Here is a 27,933-nt window from a genome sequence, read left to right on the forward strand (position 1 = left end):
AGTGTCAGACATATGCTGTAACAGCATAACACACTTACTTCAGGCTCTGCAGATGGTGGTTCTGTAGGTCGGGTGGATGTGGGACCAGCATCCTCCTCCTGAATCCTCCTCATGATGGCTGCATCATCATTCCTCTATTCTTCTACATCATCAAAATATTCTCTCTCTTCCTAAATCAATTGCAAGGCCCTCTAAGCAGCGAATCTTTTGGCCATCTTGATCAGTTGTGATAAGCAACCACACTGTCAAAGCTAAATTTATTGTGTCCTGCCCCCAATTTAGAGAAAATAAATATTGGTTCCCACAAGACAGAGGGTAAAATGTGCTGGAATGTGAGAGCAGACGGTACAGTGTTCTGATATATGTTCTTTACAGAAAATGAGCCAAGGCCAATGAGTCTGAGTTTGAAAAAATAATTAATCATATCATTTTCTTTTGATAAAAAAATGAAAATGGGTCCTACAGACCCGAACTCCATACAAGGGTTAAGTATATAATACTACTAATAATAATTATTAAAGGATATCAGTAGTAGTAGTAGTAGTATACACTAAAGACAGTACCATATTAATGTATGTGCATACTTTATAATGCCTGCATTGAAATGCATTTTGTATACTTGAAAAAGACCTGTGTTTGCTCCCCTGCACAACAGGATTAAAAAAAAAAAGAAAAAAAAGGGAATATGTAAAGGAGGGTATTAGTTCACTATCTTGTTTTCTTCCAGCCACCAGATTCCGAACCTTTCGGTTCAGTACAGCAGTAAGTAACTGATATTAATGCCTCTGAAAGAAAGAAAGACGGAAGTGGGAGCTTGATAATGGCATTAAGCGGGGAAAATGGATTTTAAAAGTACGGTAAATCCTCCTTGGTCTTTGGTTTCTATAAATATTAATGTTATCCCCAGCTGTTCAACAGGTATGCACGGAATAAAAAGCTAGTGATAAGTTTCACTCGCTCTGCGTGTGCTGCATTCTCCCCCCTCTCGTTCGATTGTTCACCCGCAGAAGTTAAAACGCCTTGAAAAATGAATAGATCCCCATCCACTCATCCCCTTCTGCCTAATTCTTTAGCTTTTTTTACGCCCTAATACCCACTGTAAACAGCGCGGCAGCCCGTCTCGTTGTGTTTTTCCACTTGAAATCACGCTCATCTTTGAGCCAGTGGAGCAAAAGGCAGAATGCCTTTCGGAAGCAAAGTACTTCTGTTAAGTTCTCTCTCAGATGAGTCGCCGCCTTCCTTGCGCTTGTGAATCATTACACTTAGCAAAACATGAACTTGAAGTGCAATGTCTCAATGTAAAAGTGCTAAAAGCAGGGCATTATGGGTCATATAACTCAGTACTCCATGGGAATTGTCGAAGTCTTCGTGAGTGGAACAGAATTGGGTCCCAAGATGCATTTATTTATTTATGAATGAATGAATTAAAACTGTTATGATAATCGTGAGATATATTATAATAATGTCACCAAAAGAGGCGTTGTGTACAGAGCTGAAATATATTTACAACATTTTGAATTGAATCTGTATGTTGAGTGGTTTGGGCTGAATTAATTGTAAGCATGGTCATGTCATTAAAGCACCCGGAGTCTTGGTTCCCAGACTCAGTTCATGAACATAAAGGGATCATGACCGTTTACTGTGGCCCTAATCTCTGCCATAGAAGGGCCACTGCAGGGGTAATTGTCTTTTAAGAAGCACTAATGAATCCAAGAAGCTTCTACAGTGACCGATCGATGGCCTCCTGCTGTGTTGTTTAATTGTCTGTGCTTTATGGCAGCGTTCACTGTGTGTGACAGTGCAGGGGGCTTAAGTGCATATGCGTTATCTAAATAGAAAGAGGCCTTTGCTGCTTTTTGCACCATTACACTCAACCTGGCAACCGCAATGTGCATATTTCTTTTCTGAGAAGCTCTTTGAGGAGTGAACTGAGATGAAGAATAGAAAGAGATCATGAGGAATGAGAGTGAGAAAGACAGACATGGTTTTAGTTTTCAAATAATATTAATGGTCAGGTAGGACACATTAAGGAGAAGTCCAACATTCAGACAATGAATATAGCCTAATCAAACACAACAAAAAATTGTCCCTATAGTCTAATTCTGCATACACACATAAATACTAGGGGTGGGGGAAAAAATCAATTCTTAGATGCATCGCGATGCGGACGTGGACGATTCTGAATCGATTCGCAAATGTCAAAAATCGATTTTCAAAAAAAAAAAAAAAAAAAAAAAAAAAATATATATATATATATATATATATATATATATATATATATATATATATATATATATATATATATTTATAATAACGTAATATATTGACGGAACTCTGAAGCGCGGAAGTGCAGTGCCCGGACCGTCTGTGTTGTGCACATAACAGACGCGATGACTGAGCGCGATATCCAAACACCCCCCTCGTTAAAAGCTGACGTGTGGAAATATTTTGGTTTCTGTGAAGTTGAAGGGGGAAAATTAGCTGGACAAGAGCCACACTATTTGTAAGCTTTGTGGAATAAAACTAAAATATTTCGGAAAACACGACAAATATGAGAAGCCATATGACACGTTTCATATAGCCACCGAAGCACATTTTTGTCCCGCCAAAGCCTTTTTTGATCGGTGAGTGATGTAGAAAAAAATGACTGCTGCGCTTGACAGCCGCGAGCAGAGAGAGAGAGAGAGAGAGCCCCGGCCGCGCGCGCGCACTCTCACGTCTTCAAACAACACGAGCGCTGTCTTGGTCTCTCCCTCCCTCGCGCATATCAAAATCAATTGACACGATAGTAAAAGGTCGGACGGAAGACCGCAGTTTCACGTCGAGCATTTGGAGATTTTTAGAGATTAGAGACTCTAGGCCTACACTCAAAGAACAACATATCACTAAATTATAAAGGCCTGTCTAGTTAGTGTGTTGCATTTTGTCACTGTGTTCTACAGTACAGTATATAAGCTGAAGCTACAGTAAGCTGTTCAAAAATGTTCATTTTGTCTTCTTAATGATTCAATTGGACAATTTTCTTCTAGAAAGACAAGGTGTTCAGGTAGAGAAAACTTTTTCTTTACCTTGACATGTTTCGACTGCAACCTGCAGTCTTCCTCCACCTGAACAACACCTTGTCTTTCTAGAAGAAAATTGTCCAATTTCTACAGTATGTTGGTTCTGATCTACTTCCTAAAGGAAATAAGCCTTTCATTTATTTGTTATTGTTTAGTTCAACTTGATGAGTCACAACACAATGTGATGTATTCATGTTCTACAGAACATAAGCTACATACACAACACAGAAAGTGCTTTGAGTTGTTGTTACTCAATAAAAGAGTTAAGTAATTCAGCAGCTGACTTTTTTTAATACTGCAATCACTTTGTAGTGTATTTTCATTTACTGTTGTGAAATGGAAAATCAATAATCATTAACCGAGCATCGTTAATAATCGAAAATCGACTGTAATCGAATCGGGACTTCAATAATCGTAATCGAATCGAATCGGGAAATCAGACAGATTAACCACCCCTAATAAATACCCGTATGGTCAGAGAAAAGTAATATACTCACTTAGAATGTCTAATGTGGACTAAATAAAGTGTAACCAAAATAGTATCATCCATCCATCATTCCATCCATCCATCCATCCATCCATCCTTTAACGCTTGCGAGTTACTCATCCTGCTCTAAGCAAGATGGCTGAATTTTTGTATATTTAGGGCTGTCAAACGATTAATCACGATTAATCGCATCCAAAATAAAAGTTTGTGTTTACATGATATATGTGTGTTTACTGTGTATAATTATTTTGTATATAAATGCACACATGTATATATTTAAGAAAAATATGTTATTTATATATAAAATGTTTATATTTATATAAAATATACATTATATATAGGCTACATTCAGTCTATATACATGCAAATATTTCTTAAATACACATGCATGTGTGGGTATTTATGTATTAAAATAATTATACACAGTACACACACATATATTATGTAAACACAAACTTTTATTTTGGATGCGATTAATCGCGATTAATCGTTTGACAGCCCTAATATATATATATATATATTTTTTTTTGGTATTTTTTTTTGTACATGGCCTATTTTGGGGCGAGTTCTACGTACTTCCTAAATGTTAAGATAACTTTGTTTTCAGTTCAAGTCAATTGGACAAATCAATTGGATAAACAGAGCAAATTAAGTACTAAAATCATTGTGATTATTAATTAGTTATTAGATATTAAGTAAACCTAATCCTAATGAATAAAATTAATCTTAACGGTCCCGCCAGTGCTTGGAGTAAAAAGTGTAAGAGCAATGATTTGGCAGACACCTGGTGCTGTGTCATGGGATCTTCAGCTATCCTCAGCTAACCAATTTCAGAGGCCCTAACCTGCAATATCACTCCATATCCTCCCTGTACAACTCTGTCTGTCTCATCTGGACTTGTTGATGCAAGAATAAGACAAGTAAGTAAAATAACCCCCATTATGTGCTATTGTTCTGAGAGTGGCAGGGAGGGGCAACCTAACGCCCCTGTGGTTGATTGCCTTAATTAGCACTGTAGCTTCAATAGTGCTATTACGCAATAATCCCAGGCAACTGGGAAATGAAGCATGTCTTTTCTCCTCTTCATTTTTTTAAATTAAATTATTTATTTTCTCAAAATTAATCACAGAATTCTGCCATCTTGCTTAGAGCAGGATGAGTAACTCGCACGCTTTAAAGCACACAGCGTTTAATGATAATCTATTATTAAATGTGACCTTTAATCATACACAACCACATCAGCCCATTTCATTTCAAACATTTCATTTTTGAGCTGTCCTCTTAAGTTGTTTTTGTTGGAGGGGGTGTGGTACATCTGGGACTAATGGCCTTGTGTTTTGTTGATGAACCATTGAGGGTCAAGTACAGAATTAGTGGAACTACTTTCTAAAAATGAGCAGATACTGTCATTTGTCTTCACATCTACCTCTGAAAGCTCACTGGCAGAGTTTAGCAAACAAATATGACACTAATAGTGGTTTGAATACACCGCCAAACAAGGGCATGAGGGAATTTATTAAAGTTTTTTTCTTCCCACCCTCCACGGGCCTTGCGGCAGCCAATTTGCAATCTCAGTGTCTGATTGTTAAATCATTGAGACAGGATTGAGTGAGAGAAGATGGGGAAAGAATGTTTTTGTTTGAGGGAGTTCAAGGTGATGAAATTCAAGCTAAATGTGGGGAGCAGATAGCAAGGATGGATGCTCATTACTGGAAAATAAATCACGCCCCGATCTCCCTCGTTAGCAATTACTAGCGCACATTAGCGTGTAGCACCTCAGGCTCTTTGTCATTCGCCGTCAGAAGGCAGGCGGCGCGGGTTTCGGCACGTTGTACATCATCTCCCAGGATGCATCAGTGCCGCCAGCTAACATCCTGACAGAAACGTTACGGTATCTGCTCCTATCATCAAGGTGAAATGTGTGCTTGCTTAGGTCATAAGAAGATAAAACATGCTTTCTGATCCACATTAGTGGTGTGTGGGAGGTTATGTTTATTTATGTGGGAGTGTGTGCACGTGAGATGAGTGTTTTGTTATGTTAATAGGGAGTGGACATTTTTACATGCACAAATTCTGTTTGCAAAAACAGCATGAGAATGAAAGACTGACGGAATCAGTCTGGGTGAATCTCAGGGCTCGAATTTCGGCGCGGGATTGCGGGTATTGCGCATAATTCTAAGCATTCCCGCAGGTCTCCCATTTATAATGCGGGAAATTCCCGCAATCGTAATCCACACAGATAATCAAATCAAATCATTATTTTAACAACAATCTTCCAGACGCTATTTCACAAACAGCGTGAGTGTTCAGCGGTGCCGCGCGCGTCTTCTATCTCTTCTCTCATAATGTGTTGTGCAAGGCAAGCATCAAGCGCTGCGGCGATAATACACACTCGCGTTTTGGAGTCGGGACCATAGACTGTAAGGTCGGGACATGACGGAATATTCACTTGCACAATCGGGCCAGCAGTGCATCGTGACTGAAGTCTTTTTAAGTCTTACCAGTTTGAACATTCAAGCGATTTTAAACTAATCAGTGCTCGCGCGCTCTCTGAGAGATTATTATTTACAAAAACAGCTGGCCAGTAACTATTTTTCGCGGATTATATTGCTTTAACGCGCAAAATTGTCAATTTTGTATTTGTGAGTAGGCTATAGGCCTACTCTAAACATAGTCGGTTTTGTCTTTAATAGGCCTAAGCATAAAACATAAAACATATTATACAACGCAAGTATAATAAACACAGGATCCGTGCACTAGCTCTTAAAGTCACGGCAGCCATATGTGTCTGTCATTAATTTTGTTGTCAAAACAACAAAAGATAGCTTTAAATGAAAGGAATCAGGATTAATAGCCTATGCATTTAATTTATTCAGGACTAAAATACTACCCAGTGTTATTTTCCATTTGATAACTTTATTCAGTTTCTGTATATGAATACTAGCCTAGTGTTAGACCCATTGAAAAACTTTTCTCTTTAATTATCTTTATTTGTATCTTTATTCTATTGTATTTATTTGTGCTACTTAAACATTTCTGCAAGATAAATGTAATAATTTTATTTGGAAATAATGCCCCGCCCCCCCCCCCCCCCTTCTCCCCCTCAAAAAAAAAAATCCCCCCCATGAGAATCATCTATGGGGGGATTTCCCCCCCATTTTCCAAAACGAAATTCAGGCCCTGGAATCTTATGAAAGCTGTCAAGAACATTCCCTGGTCATGTTTCACACTTAAATCTAAAGGAAGTAATTATATATATATTTTTTGCTTGAAGACAGTGAAGCCCTTTCTGGACAATGACATTCTTTGCATTTTGACTTTTATTTTCTTGAAAATTAATCAATATTGCACTAAGAAAGAAAGATAGAAAGAAAGTATACATAAATTCATAAATACATACATTTAAAATAGTATCTAGTTTGTATATACATATATATAGTATAGTAAAATAACAATAAAATAAAATATAACAATAATAATAATGAATAATAATGGTGATTAATTTTTATATATTTAGAGTATATATTCAGAGTCGTTTCACTCAAAATGTGCTTAAATGTTGTGAAAATGTATCCATCCATCCATCCGTCCGTCCATCCATCCATCCATCCATCCATCCATCCATCCATCCATCCATCCATCCATCCATAATCTACATAAACTTACATAAGCACACTTATTTTCCTCTTGTTTTGATCTAAAAGTCATTCGGAATCGGCCTGTCCTTCAAAATGCATATTATAGAGAGAGAAGATAGAAAATGTGGGCATTGGCATGGCGAAATGTATAAAGCAATTTATGATTATGGCAAACAGCTGGCTAGATCTTGGTCTGAAATATCTTATAAACATTATGCTCCTTTTGACAGTATTGCTAAAACACTCTTTAGAAACAGCTGCTGGAAGGAGCGCTATATGACATTATCCATTAAACACGGACGTGTAATAAAAGGTGGTACATAAAATTGTGCTGCGAAGAAATTGGAGATGGCTATAGCTGAGGAATGCTTTGAGGTGCTAAGTACTTCTCAGAATTTGCAGTCTTATGCTGGAACCTCTTCCTTGTTTTTCATGCTCTGCTCACTCACATTCACATGACTTGAACCGAATGGATTCTGCTTTTGTTTGCTGCAGGCGTCTCAGGAAAGGCCAGTAATAGGTTTCTCAGGGACAAGCGGATAAGACACGAAACCAAGGGGATAGAGAAAGTGTAAATGGGGGGAATTGCATTCAACACACTTAGTGCCGTCTTCTAAATATAGCTAAACATAGTCTTGTGCCTGCAAAGGTATTCAAGCCTAAAGCTTTTTTTTTTTTTCTCCTCTGGTTGTTTAGCACTGCATTTTGCCACAAACATTGACCTGAAGTTTCCCTTTCGGATAACTTAGTTATTGATAACCTTGCGGTCTACTTCTGTTGCTGATTAGGTTTTCATTCCAATTTAGAATTAATTTGCAAAATTAGAATGAGGCTTATTAGTTGTATTATGTTATCTTGATAATTGTATTGAATCTGAGGTTGACGCAAATTCAATTTGGCTGGGATGCCCAGTTGTCAAATAAATTTAACCAATTAGTAACTCATTTTGGGGGATTAGATTTGCTATGGCACAACTAATTATTTTAAAACATTTATCATCTTAACTCCAATCAAAGAGAAGAGAATAAAATAAAATCCCCCCCCCCCCCCAATGCAATTAATATAATATAATATAATACAATAATAGCTTTGTTCAGATATTTAGTTTAGCCGTTTCATCAGTTTTGTTATAGGATATTCAGATGAAAGGGATCTCAGTGAGCAGCACCGGTCATCCATCCGTCAAAAGAATCTATGATAAGGGAAAGAATGCTGAGGTTTCACGATGTCAGCAGGTCATGTCAAATGTGTTCAGAGGTCAGGTTATGTTATTAACCTCCAGTCAACACAAGTAATTGGTCAAGAGTAAATAATCGCCGGTAGTGCGTACCGTATGTCATCTGACCTCAGGTTGTGCTGACTCCATTGAAAACTGAAGGTTTTGAAAGTACAGACACATGCATAATATGAAAGATGTAGTTGAGAAGTGCGAACAGGGGTGTGATTCAGAGATGTGGAGTGCTGCACATGTCTCATGAGACGTTTGTGGCAGTCACTTGTTTTCTATTACCACTGTCAGCTCTCTGTGGTCTGTCAGCCTCTGATGCAATTGTTTATACACAAACACAAATATCTCTGAATAACTCACATCTCTGAATATGGTAATATAACCAGATAGACAGACAGACAGACAGACAGATAGATAGATAGATAGATAGATAGATAGATAGATAGATAGATAGATAGATAGATAGATAGATAGATAGATAGATAGATAGATAGATAGATAGATAATAGATAGATAGATAGATAATAGATAGATAGATAGATACAGAGATAGATAGTTTACAGTAAGATAGATAGATATTTTACAGAATAGTAAATGTCAAAGTTAACAATAACTAACATTAATATTTGTTATCTTATATGATTAACTGTTAACACATTTTTTTTAAATTATTTTATTATGTTATGTTATTTTTTATTATTATTGTTTTATTATTATATATATATATTCATTTTTTATCATATTTTATTTCATTATTATTATTATTGTTTTTATATATATATATATTTTTTTATTGGTATTATTATTGTATATTTCATTTTACTTGATTTAGACTCTACATTGGACATGTGAGCATGTCTGCTGTGTTATACAGCCCCAAAATTACAAATACAATACAGTGACAACACAAATCACCTTTGCATTTCCACAGCCACTAATGTCCATTTTCTGTTATTTATTTTTTTTAACTTTATTTTTTATTTTTTTTCATGAGCAAACAGGCATCAGTTGTCAAGTTTAGCAGTCCATTAGAACACAGGGCGCACTAATCAAACATCACACTTTGTGCCAGTGGATATAAGCGGAACTGATGTCATCCAACTGTGTTGGTGCCACTGGTCTTTATGTCCTCTGAATAGGATCAGTCATTTAGAAGCTGAGAGCTCTATGAGCTTGTTGGCTGCAGCGAGTGGTCATTATCCAGTGTGGTCTTGTTTGAAGCTCTAACTGGCATGGTTGTGTAAATCCTGTTGCTCAGGGTGTTGATTTAAACAATTAATCCTGTGGTACAGGATTATTATAACATTTTAATGACAAATTCAATTTGTACCACTGTAGTTGAGGTCAAGAAAAATATTCATGACACAGTTATAATGGCCTCATGACAGCCAATGTCAAAACCAACCACATGACAGTTTAATGTAATGTTAACCCATAAAGCTAAGTGGTTTCTTAAGTTTGATAATTAATCTGCTATGTCAAGTTTATGACATATTTATGACAGGTTGTGTTGTCTTAGTAATGTCAAGTTGTCATGACAAAGACACTGACAGGTTATGATGTATTGGTTTCTGTCAAGTTGTCATAACAAAGACACTGACAGGTTATGATGTATTGGTTTCTGTCAAGTTGTCATAACAAAGACACTGTCAGGTTATGATTTATTGGTTTATGTCAAGGTGTCATAAGAAAGACATCTCAAACAATGTCATATTTGCATTAAAAATGTCATAATTGAGCAAATGACACTTAATGTCAGTTGTCATAAACATGCATACAACCTCCTTCATATTCATGACACGTGTCATGTCATGATTATGAAGGTGTCATGTCAGTCTTATTCACACCCCTTCAAGTAAAGTGTTACCGTTTAAAAAAAAACCTGCAACTGTCCATGGTGCTGAAATACTGTTTTGTTTTATATGACTTTATTTCACTTTTCAACTATGGCAATGTTGGCTTTTATTGATTGTACTTGTTTTTATGTTCAAGTCTTGTATTTTTTAGGGCTGTCAGTTAAACGCGTTATTAACGGCGTTAACGCAAACCCATTTTAACGGCGTTATTTTTTTATCGCGCGATTAACGGTCTTTTTGGCCTAGCAAACTTTGTCGTTTTTTTCACATGCTTTTGCAACAGGACGCGGCATGCACTATGAAACCCATTCATTTCAATGGCTTGCGCCGCGCGAGGACGTTCTGTTGCTTCGTCGCACGACGCACACACTCGTTTGGGCTTGCGAGCCGGCCAAATAGTAGGTTAACGTTACGTTTTGAGTGGATGACGAGCGCAAGACGCCGAAATGGATGCCAATAAGATTCTGAATGGAAAGTTTACTTTTAAAAAGTTGCCAAATGGTCCCATTGACAAGACCAAAGTGATCTGTGTGTTTTGTCGTTGTGAACTGAGCTATCGTTATCGCAGCACGTCCAGTCTGAAATACCACTTCAGCTCACACACACACACACACACACACACACAGCTGATGCGAATTCTCCGCCCCCTCGTCAATATCAGGACCTGTCAGTATTTCTTTCACCCTTTTATTGATGGACAGTGTTACATTGTGTGAGAGATTATTTGCTCCAAGTGAGAATGTTAGTGTGAAATTGAACACAGTATATGCCACTGTTGTTTTCAATAAAAAACATTTGCACAAAGCAAGCCGATCCACTTTTCCATGTTGATAAGAGCATTAAAATGAATAAAAATAATGGGACAAAAAGAAATCAAGAGACATTTAGAATAGATAAAAATGTGCGATTAATCGCGAGTTAACTATGACATTAATGCGATTAATCGCGATTAAATATTTTAATCGTTTGACAGCACTAGTATTTTTCCCTTCAGCCTTCAGATACTACAGCATATTTATTCTTCTGCTAAACATTTTTTTGATATTATCATTACATAATGCCCCTATACTTCCCAAAGCTGTATAGTTTGCACCTATTTAAAGTGATGGTGATATGGCCCAGGTATTTGTCTGTTTATTTTTTACTGAAACACATACACATTTGAATTGCCAGCACAGTACATCCTTTCAGTGCACAGTATAAGTGAACTGGGACTTCCTCCAAAGCATTATAAACACCCCTCAAGGTATGTAAGATGTTGTTTACTTATGGTTGAAAGGTTATTCCATTGATTTGAATGGAATAACCTTTCAAACATTACTTATATGTACTAATATACTTATGTATATATACATATACACTACCGTTCAAAAGTTTGGGGTCAGTGAGAATTTTATTTTTATTTTTTGGAGGAAAGAAATCAATACTTTTATTTATCAAGGACAGTAAAGACATTTATAATGTTACAAAAGATTCTATTTCAAACAAATGCTGTTCTTTTGAACTTCCTATTCATCAAAGAATCCAAAAAAAAACAAAAAACTGTACAACTGACAGACCAACAACTGTTTCAACATTGATAATAATAATAAATGTTTCTTGAGCATCAAATCCTCATATTATACTGATTTGTGAAGGATCATTTGACACTGAAGACACTGACACTGGTGATGCTGAAAATTCAGCTTTGATCACAGGAATAAATTACACTTTACTATATATTCACACAGAAAACAGCTGATTTACACTGGAATAATATTTAAAACTATAACTGATTTTTGTTGTATTTTTAATCAAATAAGCGCAGCCATGGTTAGCAGAAGAGAATTCTTTTAAAAGTATTTAAAATCGTACCGACCCCAAACTTTTGAACGGTAGTGTATATATATATATATATTTATATATATAAGATATGACCATGCCACAGCTGATCGCTCTTGCAGTGGTAAACCACATGCAACCATATAGACCCCTTGACATGTTTAAGAACTTGCAAGTGTCTTGGTGGAAGAGTGGAGTGACATCTCACAGCAAGAACTGGCAAATCATATGCAGTCCATGATGAGATGCACTGTAGTACTTAAAGCAGCTGGTGCCACACCACATACTGACTGCTACTTTTGACCTTTTCTGTTCATCAAATGTCTGTGAAATTTGTTATCTGTATGCGCACACAAATATTTACAGGTTTTAATCATTTGCTGGATAAAAAGCAGTTAAAAGTGAAAGGATGTTTCTCATTAAAAGTTCAAATAAAATTCATTAAAAGTCATTAAACCCACCCTTATACCCACCCAAGGACCACAAATGTTTTGGTCAACAAGTCCAACCAGACACTAGCAGGGTTCTCTTCATCCCCCCCCCCCCCCCCCCCCAAAAAAAAAATGAAAGAAGAAAATAATAATAATAATAATACTGCAGTCCAATAGTAAGTGAGGTCCGAGTATCCTGGAGATAGGGAATAGTGGGCTTACCAAGACTCCCTCACCACATGACAACATGGTCCAAACATATATATATAAACAAACAAAAACAAGCCAACAGTAGTTTTGATTGGGAGCTACTCACACAGCAAGACTTATCGATTCACCCAATATAACCTTCAGGGCTAGGCTACAATGATGGATTTGTAGAGGGTGGAGAGAGGTATGTGTGTTGTTGTTGTTGTTGTTTGTGTGTGTGTGTGTGTGTGTGTGTGTGTATGGTGTGTGTTTTGATTTTGGGCGGTGAGAGAATTACAGACAATGCCATGTTTTGTTGAAACCCGATTGATTGATTGACTTAAAGCTTCTGTGTTCAGAATATCTTACTATCACTTGTGTTTATCTAGTGTGCAGTATGTATAACATGCACTTTATGCAAATGCTCTGCATGCATATAATCCCTAGATGACCTGCTGTATTTTTCAGAATGTGTGTTATACAGCAGACCTTGCATATAACATGCAACATAATCAGGACAAGTCCCTTTCCCTATAGTCTTCCTACAGCCTTTCCTTCATGAAATTTTAATGTTGATTTTTTTGTAAATAATGGAAAATGGAATAGTCATGTATTCTTATGTAGCACTGTGCTTTATCACTGTGACAACACTACTGTTTGTTTATTGATTTATTTTATTTATTACAAGCAGGTCAGAGTGTGTGAGTGTGATATTTCTCCAAACTCCACTTTGGACAATCGCTTGGGTAACAGACCTGCTTGCAGATTGCATTGGGTCCAATTGAAACAACCACACAAGCTGCCCTCAAAAAAAAGCCTCCATTCACACAGAATGGCACACACAAACATGTTGCATGGTGAATTGGGTGTTTGCTGCACAAATTGGCATTCTGACTGACATGTGTCCCATGTTACATTAAAAGACAGTATTTAATGGTGCCTACTGTTTTCCATATTAAGTAAAACAGTTAGTGGTATACAATGAGTATGCCAAAGTGGTATTCCACGCATTTCCTCATGTTGGTCATGGGAAAGAAAAGCTCTGCAGCATTCTCAATCTGCTGTAAAATCGGAAGAGCTGCATGCAGCACAGTTCACACCGCAGTCGTTCCCGCTCTGCTAGCTCCACACAGCTTGACTCAGTTGATTAGCTCCCTCGTGTCAGACGTGGTGCACAGTTGAATTCATTTGCTCTCACGGTAACTTTCAAAAACCAAACACGTTGGAAACCCAAGCTGTATGTGTATACCTTACCAACACTGGCTGCATTTTTCTGAACCGTTGTCATGGTAATGGCCTGTGGCTCCGCTGCGATACACCAGACATGAAGCGAAAAATGCTAATGTGCGCATTACTCAACAGAGAGAAAAACAAATACAGACAACTACATCGAATCTGAGCTTGGCGGTCTATCACATCTTACACCGCATTGGTGTCACGTGTTCTTCGTTCCCTTGTTCATAGACAAATATATATTACACTTGGCAGACAGGTGAAGCAAACAAATCACCTGACCGAACGACAGTCAGTTAAGTCATACTGAATCGGTTGAGATAATTTGCACATACAATTTTCTGAAAACCTCTTGTTTAATGAAATTTACACTCTTGTTTGGAGTTTTTTGGGGGTTTTTTTTCACCTGCATGCGACTTTGCCAGCATGGCAGGATCACGTTGAAACAGCAGTGTCTGTCTGGTAAAAGTTTATTAACCTTGAAATGAAACCCAGGCCGTGGAGGCCACGGCCCCAGACACGTCATGTGTAGCAGAAAATGAAAAAGCACTTGATATACAGTCCGGGGGTAATAGACTCCTCTGGCCCTGACTGATAAGTCATTACAAGTCTTTACCTATTTATAAATCAGTTTTTGTACTGGTTTTTCATGAAATACTTATAACTGATTAAGTTGTAGTCAATGTATGTTTTTTTTTTTCTGTGATTTTTGGAATGCTGGACGATACACCTTATATATTTCTCATTAGGGTCTAAGTGTATGTCCATTGGTATGTCCATTAATGTTCCTCTTTTTGCATCTACTATACACATTTTATTTACTTTTAGTTCAGATGAGCGGAAGTTATATTTAATCGTAATCAAACATGGACGTCTTTATTCATGACTGCCTACCTTACATTTCCTATAAACTCATTTAAACTTAGCTAGAACTTGTGTTTTCAGGAAATGCATTCACATGCCAGGAACAAGTTGTTCAGAAGTCTTGGAATCTGATTTTGGGCCAAATTTACTTGGATGCTAGAAATATATGCCATTAAATGATATTTTATTTAGGAACATGTTCAAATGATCTATCCAATCAGCATGAGAGGAGGCTTGCATATATAAACCTACCTCCAAAGCTACAATACTGTGAAAAGTTTTAGGCACTGTGTAAAAATGCTGTAAATTGAGGATGCTTTTCAAAAATAATATCATAAATAGATTGTATTCATCAAATAACTTTAAAACAGCTTTTGTCCTAGGTACAGTTGCAGGTAGCTTTGCAGGTCGGTTTCTTCAAGCGTCTTGGAGACGTTGCCGCAGTTTTTCTGGATTTCGTCTGTCTCCGTTTTTTTTCTGTTTCTTCATCTAATCCTATGGATTCGATGATGGTGAGATCAGATTTCCATGTGGATCATACCGCCTGTTGTCAGACTCCTTGTGCATAAAAAAATCTCACTGTATTATTACAATTAATGGCAAAATGAATGTTTGGAGTTGTGAACTGATATTTCCTACTGACAGACTACTGCAAAAGATATAAATATCTGGCTTAAAACCATTGTTATTTTTGTGTGTGAAAAAACTAACATGCCTAGGACTTTTGCACAGTACTGTACATAGCCAACTCCCCTGTTACTCAACAGTATTCTACATCTCTCCATCACCTCGACTCCTCCGTCTCGGCTGGATACTATCCCAGCCAGAGGGGGGGGGGGGGGTACTCTTGGTTCGGGTCAAAATCCGAGATCAGAGCCCTCCCCTTGGACAACATGCCAAATAAGCATACTCTTTACTCTATATGATTATTTGTAAGTGTGAACTCATGAAAACTATATTAAAAGCCACATTTATAGTGCATATATCTTATTAGTGTCTGATGTGCTTTCTTGGATATACAGCAACCTAAAGCGCAGTTAGAGATTGTATAGTACCTCCCCCCGGTTGCACATTTTATTTAATGCAGGGGACATTCACATATACTAATGTAGCTTATATGTCAAAATAATTCTTGCTTTGATTTAATTATTCATACTACCCAAAACATTATATCATATATTCATACACTATTCATCATAGCTCGTTATAAATTATTCAGCCATTTTATTTATCACCATATATTGTGGTGTGAAACACACCACCTGCAGGTGATGTTGAACGCAGTTCATTTCAGTTTTTGATATTCAGTGTTGATTAAAAGGCTTGAAATTAATACTGTCTTTTAGTGTAACATGGGACACATAATAGTGGTCAGTCCGAATGTCAGTATCTGCAGCAAACACCCAATTCAGTGTACAACGTGTTTGTGTGTGCCATTCTGTCAAGGTTTTCGAGAGCTGCTAGTGTGGTTGTTACATTTGGACCAAATGCAATCTGCAGGCAGGTGTGTGCTGTACTGAATGAATTTTACCCAAGTGATTGTCCAAAGTGGAATTTGGAGAAATATCACACTCGCACACTCTGACCTGCTTGTAATGACCTCATAAGGGAGCCCAACAGCTTTGAGTTGGTCTGACCTTTATTAGGAGCTGATGTGGGTTCCAAGAGAGCTCAAAGAGACTCAACCCATCTTCCCAAATGGACATGGTGTGTTAAAGTAGGCCACAGTAATGCCTGTACCAAGTATCACTCCAAATAAGACTTTATTTCCGGTCTGGTACTTCAGGGCAGCACAAGTCATTTCTTCCACAATACAGGGAGACAGGAGGACCACAGGGAGGGAAGGAAAGAAAGAAAGAAAGAAAGAAAGAAAGAAAGAAAGAAAGAAAGAAAGAAAGAAAGAAAGAAAGAATGGAAGAAAGTGAGAATGAAAGAAAGAAAGAATGAAAGAAAGTGAGAATTAAAGAAAGTGAGAATGAAAGAAAGAGAGTAACGAAAGAAAGAGTGTATGACAACAAAAGAAAGAGAACAGAAAAATGAAATACAACTAACTAAATAAAAAAATGAACAATCCAACACGAGGAGTATAGAACAAGAACAAAAACAAAGCAAAGAAAGACCGCAAATAAATGACAAACAATATAGAACTAAAAAACAAAAACAAAAAGAGACAAAATAACTACAAATGAGAGAGAACAAACTAATTAAAATTTGAACAAAAGCAGACAAATTAACAGAAGAAAAGAACAAACAGAACAAAAGAAAGTATACACAGAAAAAAATAACATGGAACAAAGAAACAAATTAATAAACAAGCTAATTCAATTCAATTCACATTTATTTGTATAGAGTCCACATTACAATTTAGAGTGATCTGTTCTCAGATATAACTGTCTAAGTTATGTATTTCAGAAATGTACACATACAAAATCACAGTTAGCTAAAAATGTATTAATTTAAACAGTGTAATAATTTAAGGATGAAACATTGAGCTCATTGAAGTAATGAATACTTGAATGAATACATAATGAATAAATACATAAAAAAAAGAAAAACAGAGAAGTGACAACAAGGAATGAAAGAGAACAAATAAAAAAAAATGAAACAAATAAAATGACAGTCAAACCAAACAGGAACAAAAATGAAGGGAGAGAGAGAGGGGGAGAGTCAAAGAAAGCAGATTCCCAGGTCTGGCTGATATCATTTCCTCTTGTATTAGCCCTCTGGCTGAGTGGCATCTCCTGAGATTGGCAGGGTCTGATAGGGAGCAGTTCACACTTGTCACAGGCTCAATAACACCAAAACAAAAGCAAGTGCAGTGGAGAGCAATGCGGCCGTATGCCCCTCTTATTCTCCTGTCTTTCTCATTCTCTCACCCTCTCATCCCCTCTAAGATTTAAACTTCATTTTAAGACACAGGGAGATTGCAGCTGCGGCCCGTCTCTGTCTGCGTGCGCCGAGGAAAAGAATCACCACCTTGACCTTTCCCGACGTTCTCTGAAATTCACAGCGGCCTGTCAACATGCGCTGCCGATTTCTGTTTGACACATCTTTAATGACGCCTTCTTTAACAAGCCCGAGCCGCAAAGTTCAAAAGCAACATCTTGCTTTTGTTTATGTAAATAGCACGGTTGCTCGCGGAAAGTCATTTGACGCACTGCTTATCCTAATTAGCAGGACGACCCGTGCGACCGCTTTTCTGTTTGAGTCAGCTCCCGCACGACAACACTGGCATTTACAAGGACGACTTTCAAGAGCGCTTCTGCTTTTTTGGCAAAATAAATCCATGGTGCATCGTCGTATTTTGCGAGGTGGAGAGTCAAGGAGAATTGTGTAGCATTCATCACACGCTCTGAACTAGATCTTCAAAGCCACATCTGAATATCCTTGTAGTGCTAGTATATATATCAGAATTAAAAGATTTCTAAAACTACATTTGGTTTCAATCATGTCAGTCTGGAGTGCATGTACACGGCTGCTTGTATAGTCTTGCCAACATTGCAAAATTCCTCATTCATTTTTAAGAGGGACCATGAGCTTCTTCTAAAAGAAATTCTACTTTGGGGCCATTGTTGCTTTTTTGTTGATATGGAATCCGCTTAAATATGTGTGTATAATACCAGATGATAGTGAGTAGACCGCAAGGGAGTCCATGCTGTTTGTTTGCCGACGGTGCCTTGCGACTCCCTCCGTGTGTGTTTTAGGTGGCTGGCAGCCTGTGGGTGGATCTTATCATATGTAAATAAGCATCCCCTCAGGCTCCGCCTTTTCATTTGAGAGCATGAGGGAAACCCAAACGTTTGCTGCTTTTCAAGTCTCAATGAATTCAATAATAGTATTTGGTATTATTTCCGCTGAAAGTAAAAATGTAACACCCTCGGCTAATTTTTTTTTTTTTTTATGTTCAATTTTTGTCCTCCCAAAATCACTGGAGAAAATTCTCTCCTCCCCAAATTTTACATTCCATCTAGGTTTGGTTATATCATGAATCATGCACATATTCACTATTTATATGTTTCCATTCCCATTTTGTCTTCAATGCTAGATGGCTCTCCAATGGGACAAGTATTGGTCTTGCTTTGTTCTCTGCAAGTATTTGCTTTGTTCAGCGAAGAGTTGATAATGTTAGACCAAGACTTCCTGTGTCAGGGGAAAGTTTGGGGTCTGTTCTTTTTTCTGGGGTCTGTTATTTTTTTTCTGGAGGTTACGGTTGGCTCCTCTCACTTTTCAGTTCTCGGTGCACACACTTACACCTGAGCCAGTTTGACCTGGGGCCAGTCAATTCCAACCTCAAACTCTGGATAGATGACAGAGCAGGGTCTTTGTCTACGCTCCTATGCTCTTTTTAAAGCAGCCGCCTGTAACCTCTGACCCATGACTCTGCCAGTTGCTGATGTGCTCTCCTTTTTCCCCAAGTGTGTCTTCAAGATAAGGAAAGGGATTAGGTTAGATATTCGGCTCATGCAGGGAGAGACTAGAAGCACTTACACACACACACACACTTTGTAACTTTTAATTCCTGTCTGCAGACCTTCGGAATCGGCAAAGTAAGTTCATAATGTTCTTTAGGCCATATTAGCCAGCCTTGACTTTTAACTCGCACCTCAGGATAGGTTCAGAAAGATAAGAAACCATAGAAACTCAAAATTGCCAAAAACACCTAATAGAGGCAATGAGAAATACAGGATGACGGATTCAAACAACCTCAGATGCGTGACTTATAAAAGAGACCTGTGTGCTGAGGTAATTAGCCTCCTGATGGCAAACATCCCCTCTTATCCCTGCTTCATTAGGGCTGTAAACTCTCTCTCTCTCTCTCTCTCTCTCTCTCTCTCTCTCTCTCTCTCTCTCTCTCTCTCTCTCTCTCTCTCTCTCTCTCTCTCTCTCTCTCTCTCTCTCTCTCTCTCTCTCTCTCTCTCTCTCTCTCTCTCTCTCTCTCTCTCTCTCTCTCTCTCTCTCTGAGTAACCACAACCTTAATTGGCATTGTATACTAAGGTTTATGACCCGAAGCAAATCTGCCTAGACTCTGCATTCATTTGGCCAGTAAGATTGTCAGTGAGCTTGTGTGTGCACTACCTTGTTAAGCATCTCCCGCATAATTTGTGGACGAAGGCCATGGAAGTAAAGGTATCAGATTTGAAGCAGCTTGTAATCTAATGAAGATTTCAGTAATGCATGGAGAAAGACATTGGGTTTCCTGGACCCATTTCCTGTGCAATTTAGTATCTCTTACCGTAGCGAAACATGAAAGCAAGTAAAGGCAAAAACATGGAGATAGAATGAAAATGTTCCCTTGTTGGATAAATCGGTGAGAAGTAGGGATGGGAACCGAGTGAACCAATTCCTTGGAACCGTTAACATGCCTGCTTAACGATTCGCTTATCGGTTCCGCTTGTTGCAAATGTGTCATGACGTCACACACGCGCTGCGTTGTTTTAGTTCAGAACGCAGCAAACAACGGCATCGAGGCAGAAGCGCTCTACAGTTTGGTTATATTTCATGCGAAAAGACGACAATATATGAGGCGCCGTCTAGGGCTTAAATCAAACTTCATTCACGCACACATATATAAAACACTTGCATACACATATACTAAGTAGTCAAAACATACATGTATACTGCTGAATGCTTAAACAAATAAATATGAAATGCACAACGACACACCTAATGTCGCTCACGCACATCCATGCAAACTCTACACACACAAGATGTGCGGAATTCTCCAGGCACATACTCATATGAAACGCGCACGCTCACACATAAACTCTCCATGCGCATGCTCATATGAGACGCGAGCACACACACAAACTCGCGCAAATACTCAATGAGAAACGTCACCCGAATCCGCAGCCAAAAACAAATCATCCACTTGCCCTAATAATGTTCTCTGATTTAAGTATCCGCACCCGATGGTCAAATTACAATTGTTCTGTGTTGTTACGCGTGATATAAATGGATGATCGTCACCTTCAACTGCGGACTCGGCGACGGTTGATGCGGGCATCTCTAGGTTAACATTATACTCTGATGAATGAGCGCTGCTTTTAAATGAACATTTCTTTAAAACAAAATTGATTTGACAGAATTTAATTTTCTTAATGGCATAAACAGACTTTAGTCTCATGAAACTTAAACTGGAATGTCACTGTTTTTGTCACTGTGACTTCCCGAACAGGCGAACACGCACACACGCGCGCAAGCACACATCACTTTTAAAGTAAAAGTGAAAATTGAGGATGCAGTGCATCGTAATGCATCGAGATATCGAATTGAACTGAATCGATGACATAATCGTAATCGAACCGTGAAACCAGTGTAAGTTCACACCCCTAATACCCTTATAACACCCCTGTACTTATTCCCTCACCCAATGAGAATCGATAAGGAATCGAATCGATAAGCAATATCGATAATGGAATCGGAATCGTTAAATTCTTATCAATTCCCATCCCTAGTGAGAAGTCAAATTTCTATGTGTATTTGGACATTTAAACCGTTAAAATGGAGATCAAAGAGTTAGTTCATTTTGATTAGGTCCAAGAGTGTCGCTCAGGTAAAGTGGCTCAGATGTGACTGTTTGTGGTGCAGTGCTGAGACCATACAAAGTAGCTTACTAATGCATCACCACTGCATAAAAGGACAAACTTTAGATTTGCCACAGTACAATAAATGGTAGTACTTTACATGTAAGTGCCCTGGTACATTTCTATTTAACCATATTTTGGAGACAAATTTGTATGCAGGAGTGGAATAAACCTGACAAAACCTCTCAAAACCAAATTTTTGTCACGGTTATGGTCTCTTATTTTGATAATCTTTAGTTCCTGTTTCCCTGCTCTGTTTAGTTTCAGTTTCCTAGGTTTCTGATTATGTCCCTGTTTGTTTCTGTGATTAATTATCATCAGCTATTGAGAATGAGAATGTGACGTCACGCGCTTCACTCCGCGTTGCATTGTGGGAACGCGTCGCCATCTTGGAAGGATACGCTATCCGTTGTCATTGTAAGACTGGAAAACTGGTTATAGGGAACGACCACTTCTTGAGAAGACAAAGAACCCACTGCATAGTAGCATTTGGGCTCACTCTTGTGAAGCCCCCATCCTAGACTAGAGGTCTCACCTCTGAATCATCCTAATCTACATTTCTTTCCCTCATCCCCCACTCCTTCCCCTTCATTCAGATCACCTGAAACTCACATAAGAATATATGTATGGTTTGATGTGAATGATTATCATTGAGTATTATGTTTGGTATCATTTGAAATGTCTCAAGAATGAGTGGTACAAATGTCTCATTCCCAAAGTATAAAACAAAAGGAAATAAGGTTTTTAAGAGTTTAGGAATAACTGGCACACAAAGGAATGTGGTCTCTAGGCACTCCCAAAGGTGTATGAATTTACTAATTTCCACTGTTCTTCGCAGATGGTCAAACTTCTACCCCCAGTAATGGTGGGGGAATACAGTAAATTTCCACTAAACTCTAGTTTTACATATCAAATAAGGTTTGGCTATATAAGGAAAATGCAACGAGAGCTCAGGGCTCTTTCTGTATCTCAGATCAGCCCGTGAGGTTAGCTCATGTAGTTCTTAAATGTTGGGTTTGCATCTATTTCTCTTATCCTAAAGCATTTGATGTTTTGTATTGATGATCTTTGAACTGATTATGAAATTGGCATAATACTTTTACCTGACATAATAAATTGTTATATTTGATTATTCTAACAGACTTTGACCTAATTTCCATTGGAGTTAAAAGGAATAGTCAAACATTAACGTATATTTAATGATGCACAGATATCATTGAAAAACTTTTTCATTTTATGGAGTCAGATGAAACGAGTTAATACATAAGATAAAATGTATTGTATTTAATTAAAAATCTCTTTACCATGATGGGAAAAGACGGAACACGCGTTGAGACCTTCACCGCTAATTTGAATGCCGCCATTGGATCAAATTAGACGGACTTACATCATGGTTACTTCAACAGTGAGACCGAGAGAAATAGCGACAGAGAGAGAGAGCAGCTTGATATTTGTTTGCATTTTTGCGATAAGGCACAGTTTTTTGGGAATAAATGAAGAAGGGGGAAGCAAAATGAAGGGGCTCTATCGGGAGAGACTACCAAGCAGCAACACCAAGCAGCGTTATTTAGAGAAACTACTTGACATCAACATGGACCCGTACAACCTGCTACAGAATGGACGAAAGACCCAAAGCACTACCATCTTTCACATACCCTGACATAGTCAATTACCTGGTTTATGGTATCAGTGCCTAACGTTACTGCCTACACAATGCAAGAGTTCAGAAGCTTTAAGTCATTAGAAGCTTATGAACAATTCTGCTGCGGCTGGGTGCAAGACTTAGAAACCCCCAAACCTGTAACGTTAAATTGCGAGAGTTCAGTCATACTTGATGTTTCAGTTCTCATTCATATGTGGAAATAAATCTGATATGAATAAGCGGACAGATCGGACAATCCCCTGTCATTGCGAGTCCTATGTCATTAAAAAAAGTGTCTTTTTAAAACATTTTGCGGTACAGATATATCTATAACAAATTAAACAACTCTAGTTGAATAACAGATTATTTATTTCGTTCGTTTGTGTTAAATAAAAGGCGAACTGTGCTGAAATGTGTTGCTTTTGAAATCATGCTTTGCTCGCTGTTGCTGCTGTCAGTTTATTGACAAGCAGTTTCTCTAAATAAAGCTGGCTAGCATTGTTATTTAGTCTCTCCCGATAGAACCCCTTTCATTTCTCTTCCTTCTCCATATCTTCCAAAGAAACTGTGGCGTATAGCTAAAATGTAAACAAATACTAAGCTGCGCTGTCTCTCTTTCGCTAATTCTGGAATATTTAGTCGCGCCTCTTTGAAGTTCTGAAGGCGTTGCCCTCTGGCAACCGATAGCGTCTCCTACCATCATGGCCGACCGGCTCAGACCCCGCCCAAATCGACACGTGACTCCTCATTCTCAATAACTTATTTAGTTCCTGATTATCCCCTGCATACTTCCTGTTCAGGGGTGTGTTTCTAGTACAACGACGCAACTCGCTGCTTAACTACCATAGTAAGATGCATCGTTGAATAAATTAACTAGCTAGCTGTATTGTCGCAAATTGGTCGTTCAACCACATTGGTTAATGATGCCACGTACGTGGTGGAGTAATAACTTATTTTAATGAATCTGTTTGAGATCGAAATAATGCTAGATGTTTTTCTATAAATTACGGACATGGCATTTGAGGACTATTTCAAATTTTCTCAGTTATTACAAAAACTGTGCTTTAAATCTCTTGACAAACTAAAAGACGTAAATAACATTTGTATATAATATAAATAAAAGATACAGATTGTACTGGATGTCAGCTTGCTTATTTTGCTCAAGACAAAGTTTTATTAAGTCCACATGTCATGCAAACTAGAAACTATGCTTCTAACCACAGATCGAGAGCTGTCGTTCCAACCACACCACTTTGCGATGGTGTTTGCGAATGTTCGTTAGAACGATGGTTTCGGGAAACTTGCTTAACTACGCTAATAACGACGGAACTATGTAATGTGGTTATTACTCCCGTGTTCAGCATTAACCCTTGTGTTATGTTGCGGGTCAATTTGACCCGTTTCGATTTTCAAGTTGTTGGAAATACTGGTTAACTTTTTTTTTTTTTTTTGATATTTCGTGACTTTTTCTCATTTATCATGATGAACATGCATGCAAAGTTTCAACATGCTGATGTGTTTTGACATATACAAACAAAATCACTGTTACGTTCGTGATGTTCACGGGTCAGTTTGACCCTCATAGACAGCCATTCAAAAGCAACTGTACAGACACAAAATAAAAACATTTATTTTCTGTATGTCAGGGCACTTCAACTCCAGTTCTAACGTGCAAGTGCATCTAAAAGTGCTCTAACCCTAACCAAACACACTTGAAAAAGCTAAAATTACAGTGTTCAGAATTATTTGCAAATTACAGATGAAAATCTTTGTCCGACACAGATAGTAAAATAAACTCTCATTTCAATATTCAAAATATCTAAAATACCTAGCTTTTAACCAAAACTTTTATGTAGGATTTTCAAAGGCAGCTTCACAGAGCCAAAAAATAAATAAAAAACATTTATTTGATGTATGTTTTTGTTATGTTTGGTTTCTCACTTCCCAGTGAGTGAATAATGAAACTAGGAAAATAGGTCTTAGGAAACTAGGGAAAGTTAACTTAGGAAAATGAAAAAAAATCATTATACAGCATTTTTTTTTTGTTCAGTTACGATGTTCAAAGCATAAAATGTAAAAAAAAAAAAGTTTTTTTTTTTTTTTAAATATATGCAAAAAAAATCAGTATACTGTTTATTTTCCAATTTTGTCAAAATAAAACTGTTTTAAAAAATGTTTTAAAAACATTTTCATAAATCATATTTTCAGATATAATGTTTTTGTAATGTTTGACAAATGTTGATATTAAATGTTTACAGTTTGTATCTAAATCTTTGTTGTTTTTCATAGTGTGATTTTTGAGGAATTGTATTGAATCCAATTAGGGTCAATTTGACCCGGTCCATAAGGGGTGTACACAGAAATCGAACAGAACACAAGGGTTAAAGTCTGTTCAATGAGAATTATTAGTATGTATTGCCTACTACCCCAGAGTGTTATAATTTTAAGGGATGACCTCATTTACAGTATAAAATGGAATAAAAACGATTAATTATTTCTTTAACTTAGAAACACTTTACAGACTGAATTGGGTATAAGTCTCACATTTTTACAGCAACTCAGCAGGCCCTTGTGACCTTCAATTTTGTGTGTTTCAAAAAGGGCATACCTCATTTTGTTCCAGCTTTAAAGTATGAATGCAAAAAGAAAGAAAACCAGGTGCAAATGAAGGGGACTGGGGTTAGGTGTGTGGGAAGCAGAAAAAAGAAAGACAAACAGCAAAGAATAAAAGCAACCTGGACCCACACATGTTACCCACTCAAGGTGAACAGCTCGCTTCTGCCCAGAAACAATGGCCATTACTCACCATGCAGCAGACACACAAAATTAGACGGTGGAGGGAAAATTAAGTTGAGGAAGGGAGGAGAACGAGAGAGCGTTTCGTAGGTGATATATTTCAAGCTCAGCTGCTTATGCTAAGCAGGAACAAAATGGCTAAAAGCAGTGGTTAAATATTAATGTGGAATGAGGGCCCTCTAGGAACCTATAAACACTCATTGCTCAAGCTGTGGATTAAAACGTCCATTAGCGAGGAGGCCATGGGTTCATCATTCACAGCTTACAGGAAGCCAACACATGCGCTAATCATGTTACTACTGTATGCCCACCAGTTGTCTTGGGAGTTTGGCATGGTATGTTTAATGGTGGCCGTCACACAATGTTGCACATGTAAATACAAGAGAGAGTGCGATGGCTCCTTCTTAACTTAAAGTCAAGCACAGGTGATAATTGAACAGGTGACCAATTCTTGCAGTATACTCACAGGTTTTGTCATTCGAAACCTTACAAACAGGCCAATTGGCTTTCAGTTCAGAGAAAAGCGGCTCACACTTCACTGTGTGCTGAATCCAGACAAGTTTGGGCAGATGATTATATCGATTTGTCTGCATGAAGTCGCCACAGTGATTTCTAAGTTCTCATATGATTGGTCAAGGATACACACACTGCTCTCGCAGAGTGTGTAATGGATGTATGAGTGTGTTTACCCATAAGAGCTGTTATTGTCTTTTGTATTGATTGGCACTGATGCACAGTTGTCTTGCTATGAAGGTGATGCTTTCTTCACTTAGGTTGTTGGTGTTCTGTGAAATCTGTTGCCATCAATTGTAATATATTTTTCTCTCTCTCTGTTTTTTTCCCCTTCCTGCAATCACAAACCAGGTAAGTGCCTAAATATGTCATTATTTATTCATTAATGTATTTCCTTATCTACCATTCTACCCATTTGTTATCATCATATATTTAAGCCATATCACCTGTAGGCATGTAGCAATTTAGTATTGTATCCTTTTTTTTCTTTCTGCCAACAAAAGTAGTTCCAAAATAACTACTTCTGTGACTTCACAATTTGTGTTAACTTGCCAAACAGTCAACTCTATGCTAATGGATTTATTGCATGAGGGATTAATTCTTTATTCGTATAACTAAAGATGCACAATACACATAATATTTTTTTTAGTTTAAAGTGAACAAAATTGGGAAGGAAACAGCCATGCCACATACAGAATTTAATTAAGAATACATTTTAAATTGAAACTAATTTTAATTTGAATTGAGGTAGCAAAGAGAATGTAGCTCTACATTTAGAATTTGAATGTAATGATGTAGAATTATAATTCATTTAAATTCCAAGCAATTTTATCGAAGCAAAATTTATCAAAACAAACTTTGAATCAATGCCTGCTTGACTGCCTTTTTTAAATAATAAAAGATAAAGAGTATAAAGTAATACAAAAGAGTATAAAAGTGTGATGATATACATATAGATAGATAGATAGATAGATAGATAGATAGATAGATAAGATAGATAGATAGATAGATAGATAGATAGATAGATAGATAGATAGATAGATAGATAGATAGATAGATAGATAGATAGATAGATAGATAGATAGATAGATAGATAGATAGATAGACAGATAGATAGATAGATAGATACATATTATATAAAAATCTTCTAAATGTGGGTATAATGAGGCTATTTGAATGAAGGTGTTTTTTTGTAAGCCACATTCCCTTTTGTTGCTTACCAAAAGTCAATTGAGCTGTCACCTACCCACAGCGCTTATTTAAAAAAAACATAAAAGACATAAAAGGTCTTCCGTCAAGTCCTGTGCCTTTTCTTTTTCTGTTATCCCAGTCTAAAGGTCAGAACTGCTGTTTTTTTGTTTTGTTTTTTTTGTTTTTTAGATGAAATTGCAGTCATGGTTGCAGGTGTTTACACTTGGCACATTCTACACCTCATTACTGTCCTTTTTTATTTTTGTTGTAGAACATAAATTAGGCTCATTATAAAACTGTTGACATTTCATGAGTTAGGATAATTAATTTGGCCTCAACAGGTGGCCTGTAACACAGAGAAGCAGGTTGTGTGAGAGAAACTTTCCCAACTTGAGAT

At 37.4% G+C, this 27,933-nt stretch overlaps 1 protein-coding gene across 1 annotated transcript in view; it reads left to right on the top strand.

Annotated features, from left to right (window-relative positions):
• Window positions 1-26,723, top strand: part of ctnna2 (catenin (cadherin-associated protein), alpha 2) — a 263,231-nt gene extending 236,508 nt beyond the window's left edge. Inside the window, exon 8 of the mRNA XM_056250514.1 lies at window positions 26,697-26,723. Coding sequence (XP_056106489.1) covers window positions 26,697-26,708 — 12 coding nt within the window. The 3' untranslated portion in view covers window positions 26,709-26,723. The remainder of the gene's footprint in view (window positions 1-26,696) is intronic.
• The last annotated feature ends 1,210 nt before the right edge of the window (window positions 26,724-27,933 follow it).

The sequence above is a fragment of the Rhinichthys klamathensis genome, unplaced genomic scaffold (genome assembly GCF_029890125.1).
Source record: "Rhinichthys klamathensis goyatoka isolate OS25496 unplaced genomic scaffold, OSU_Roscu_1.1 h1tg000069l_1, whole genome shotgun sequence".
In the NCBI taxonomy this organism is placed as follows: domain Eukaryota; kingdom Metazoa; phylum Chordata; class Actinopteri; order Cypriniformes; family Leuciscidae; genus Rhinichthys; species Rhinichthys klamathensis.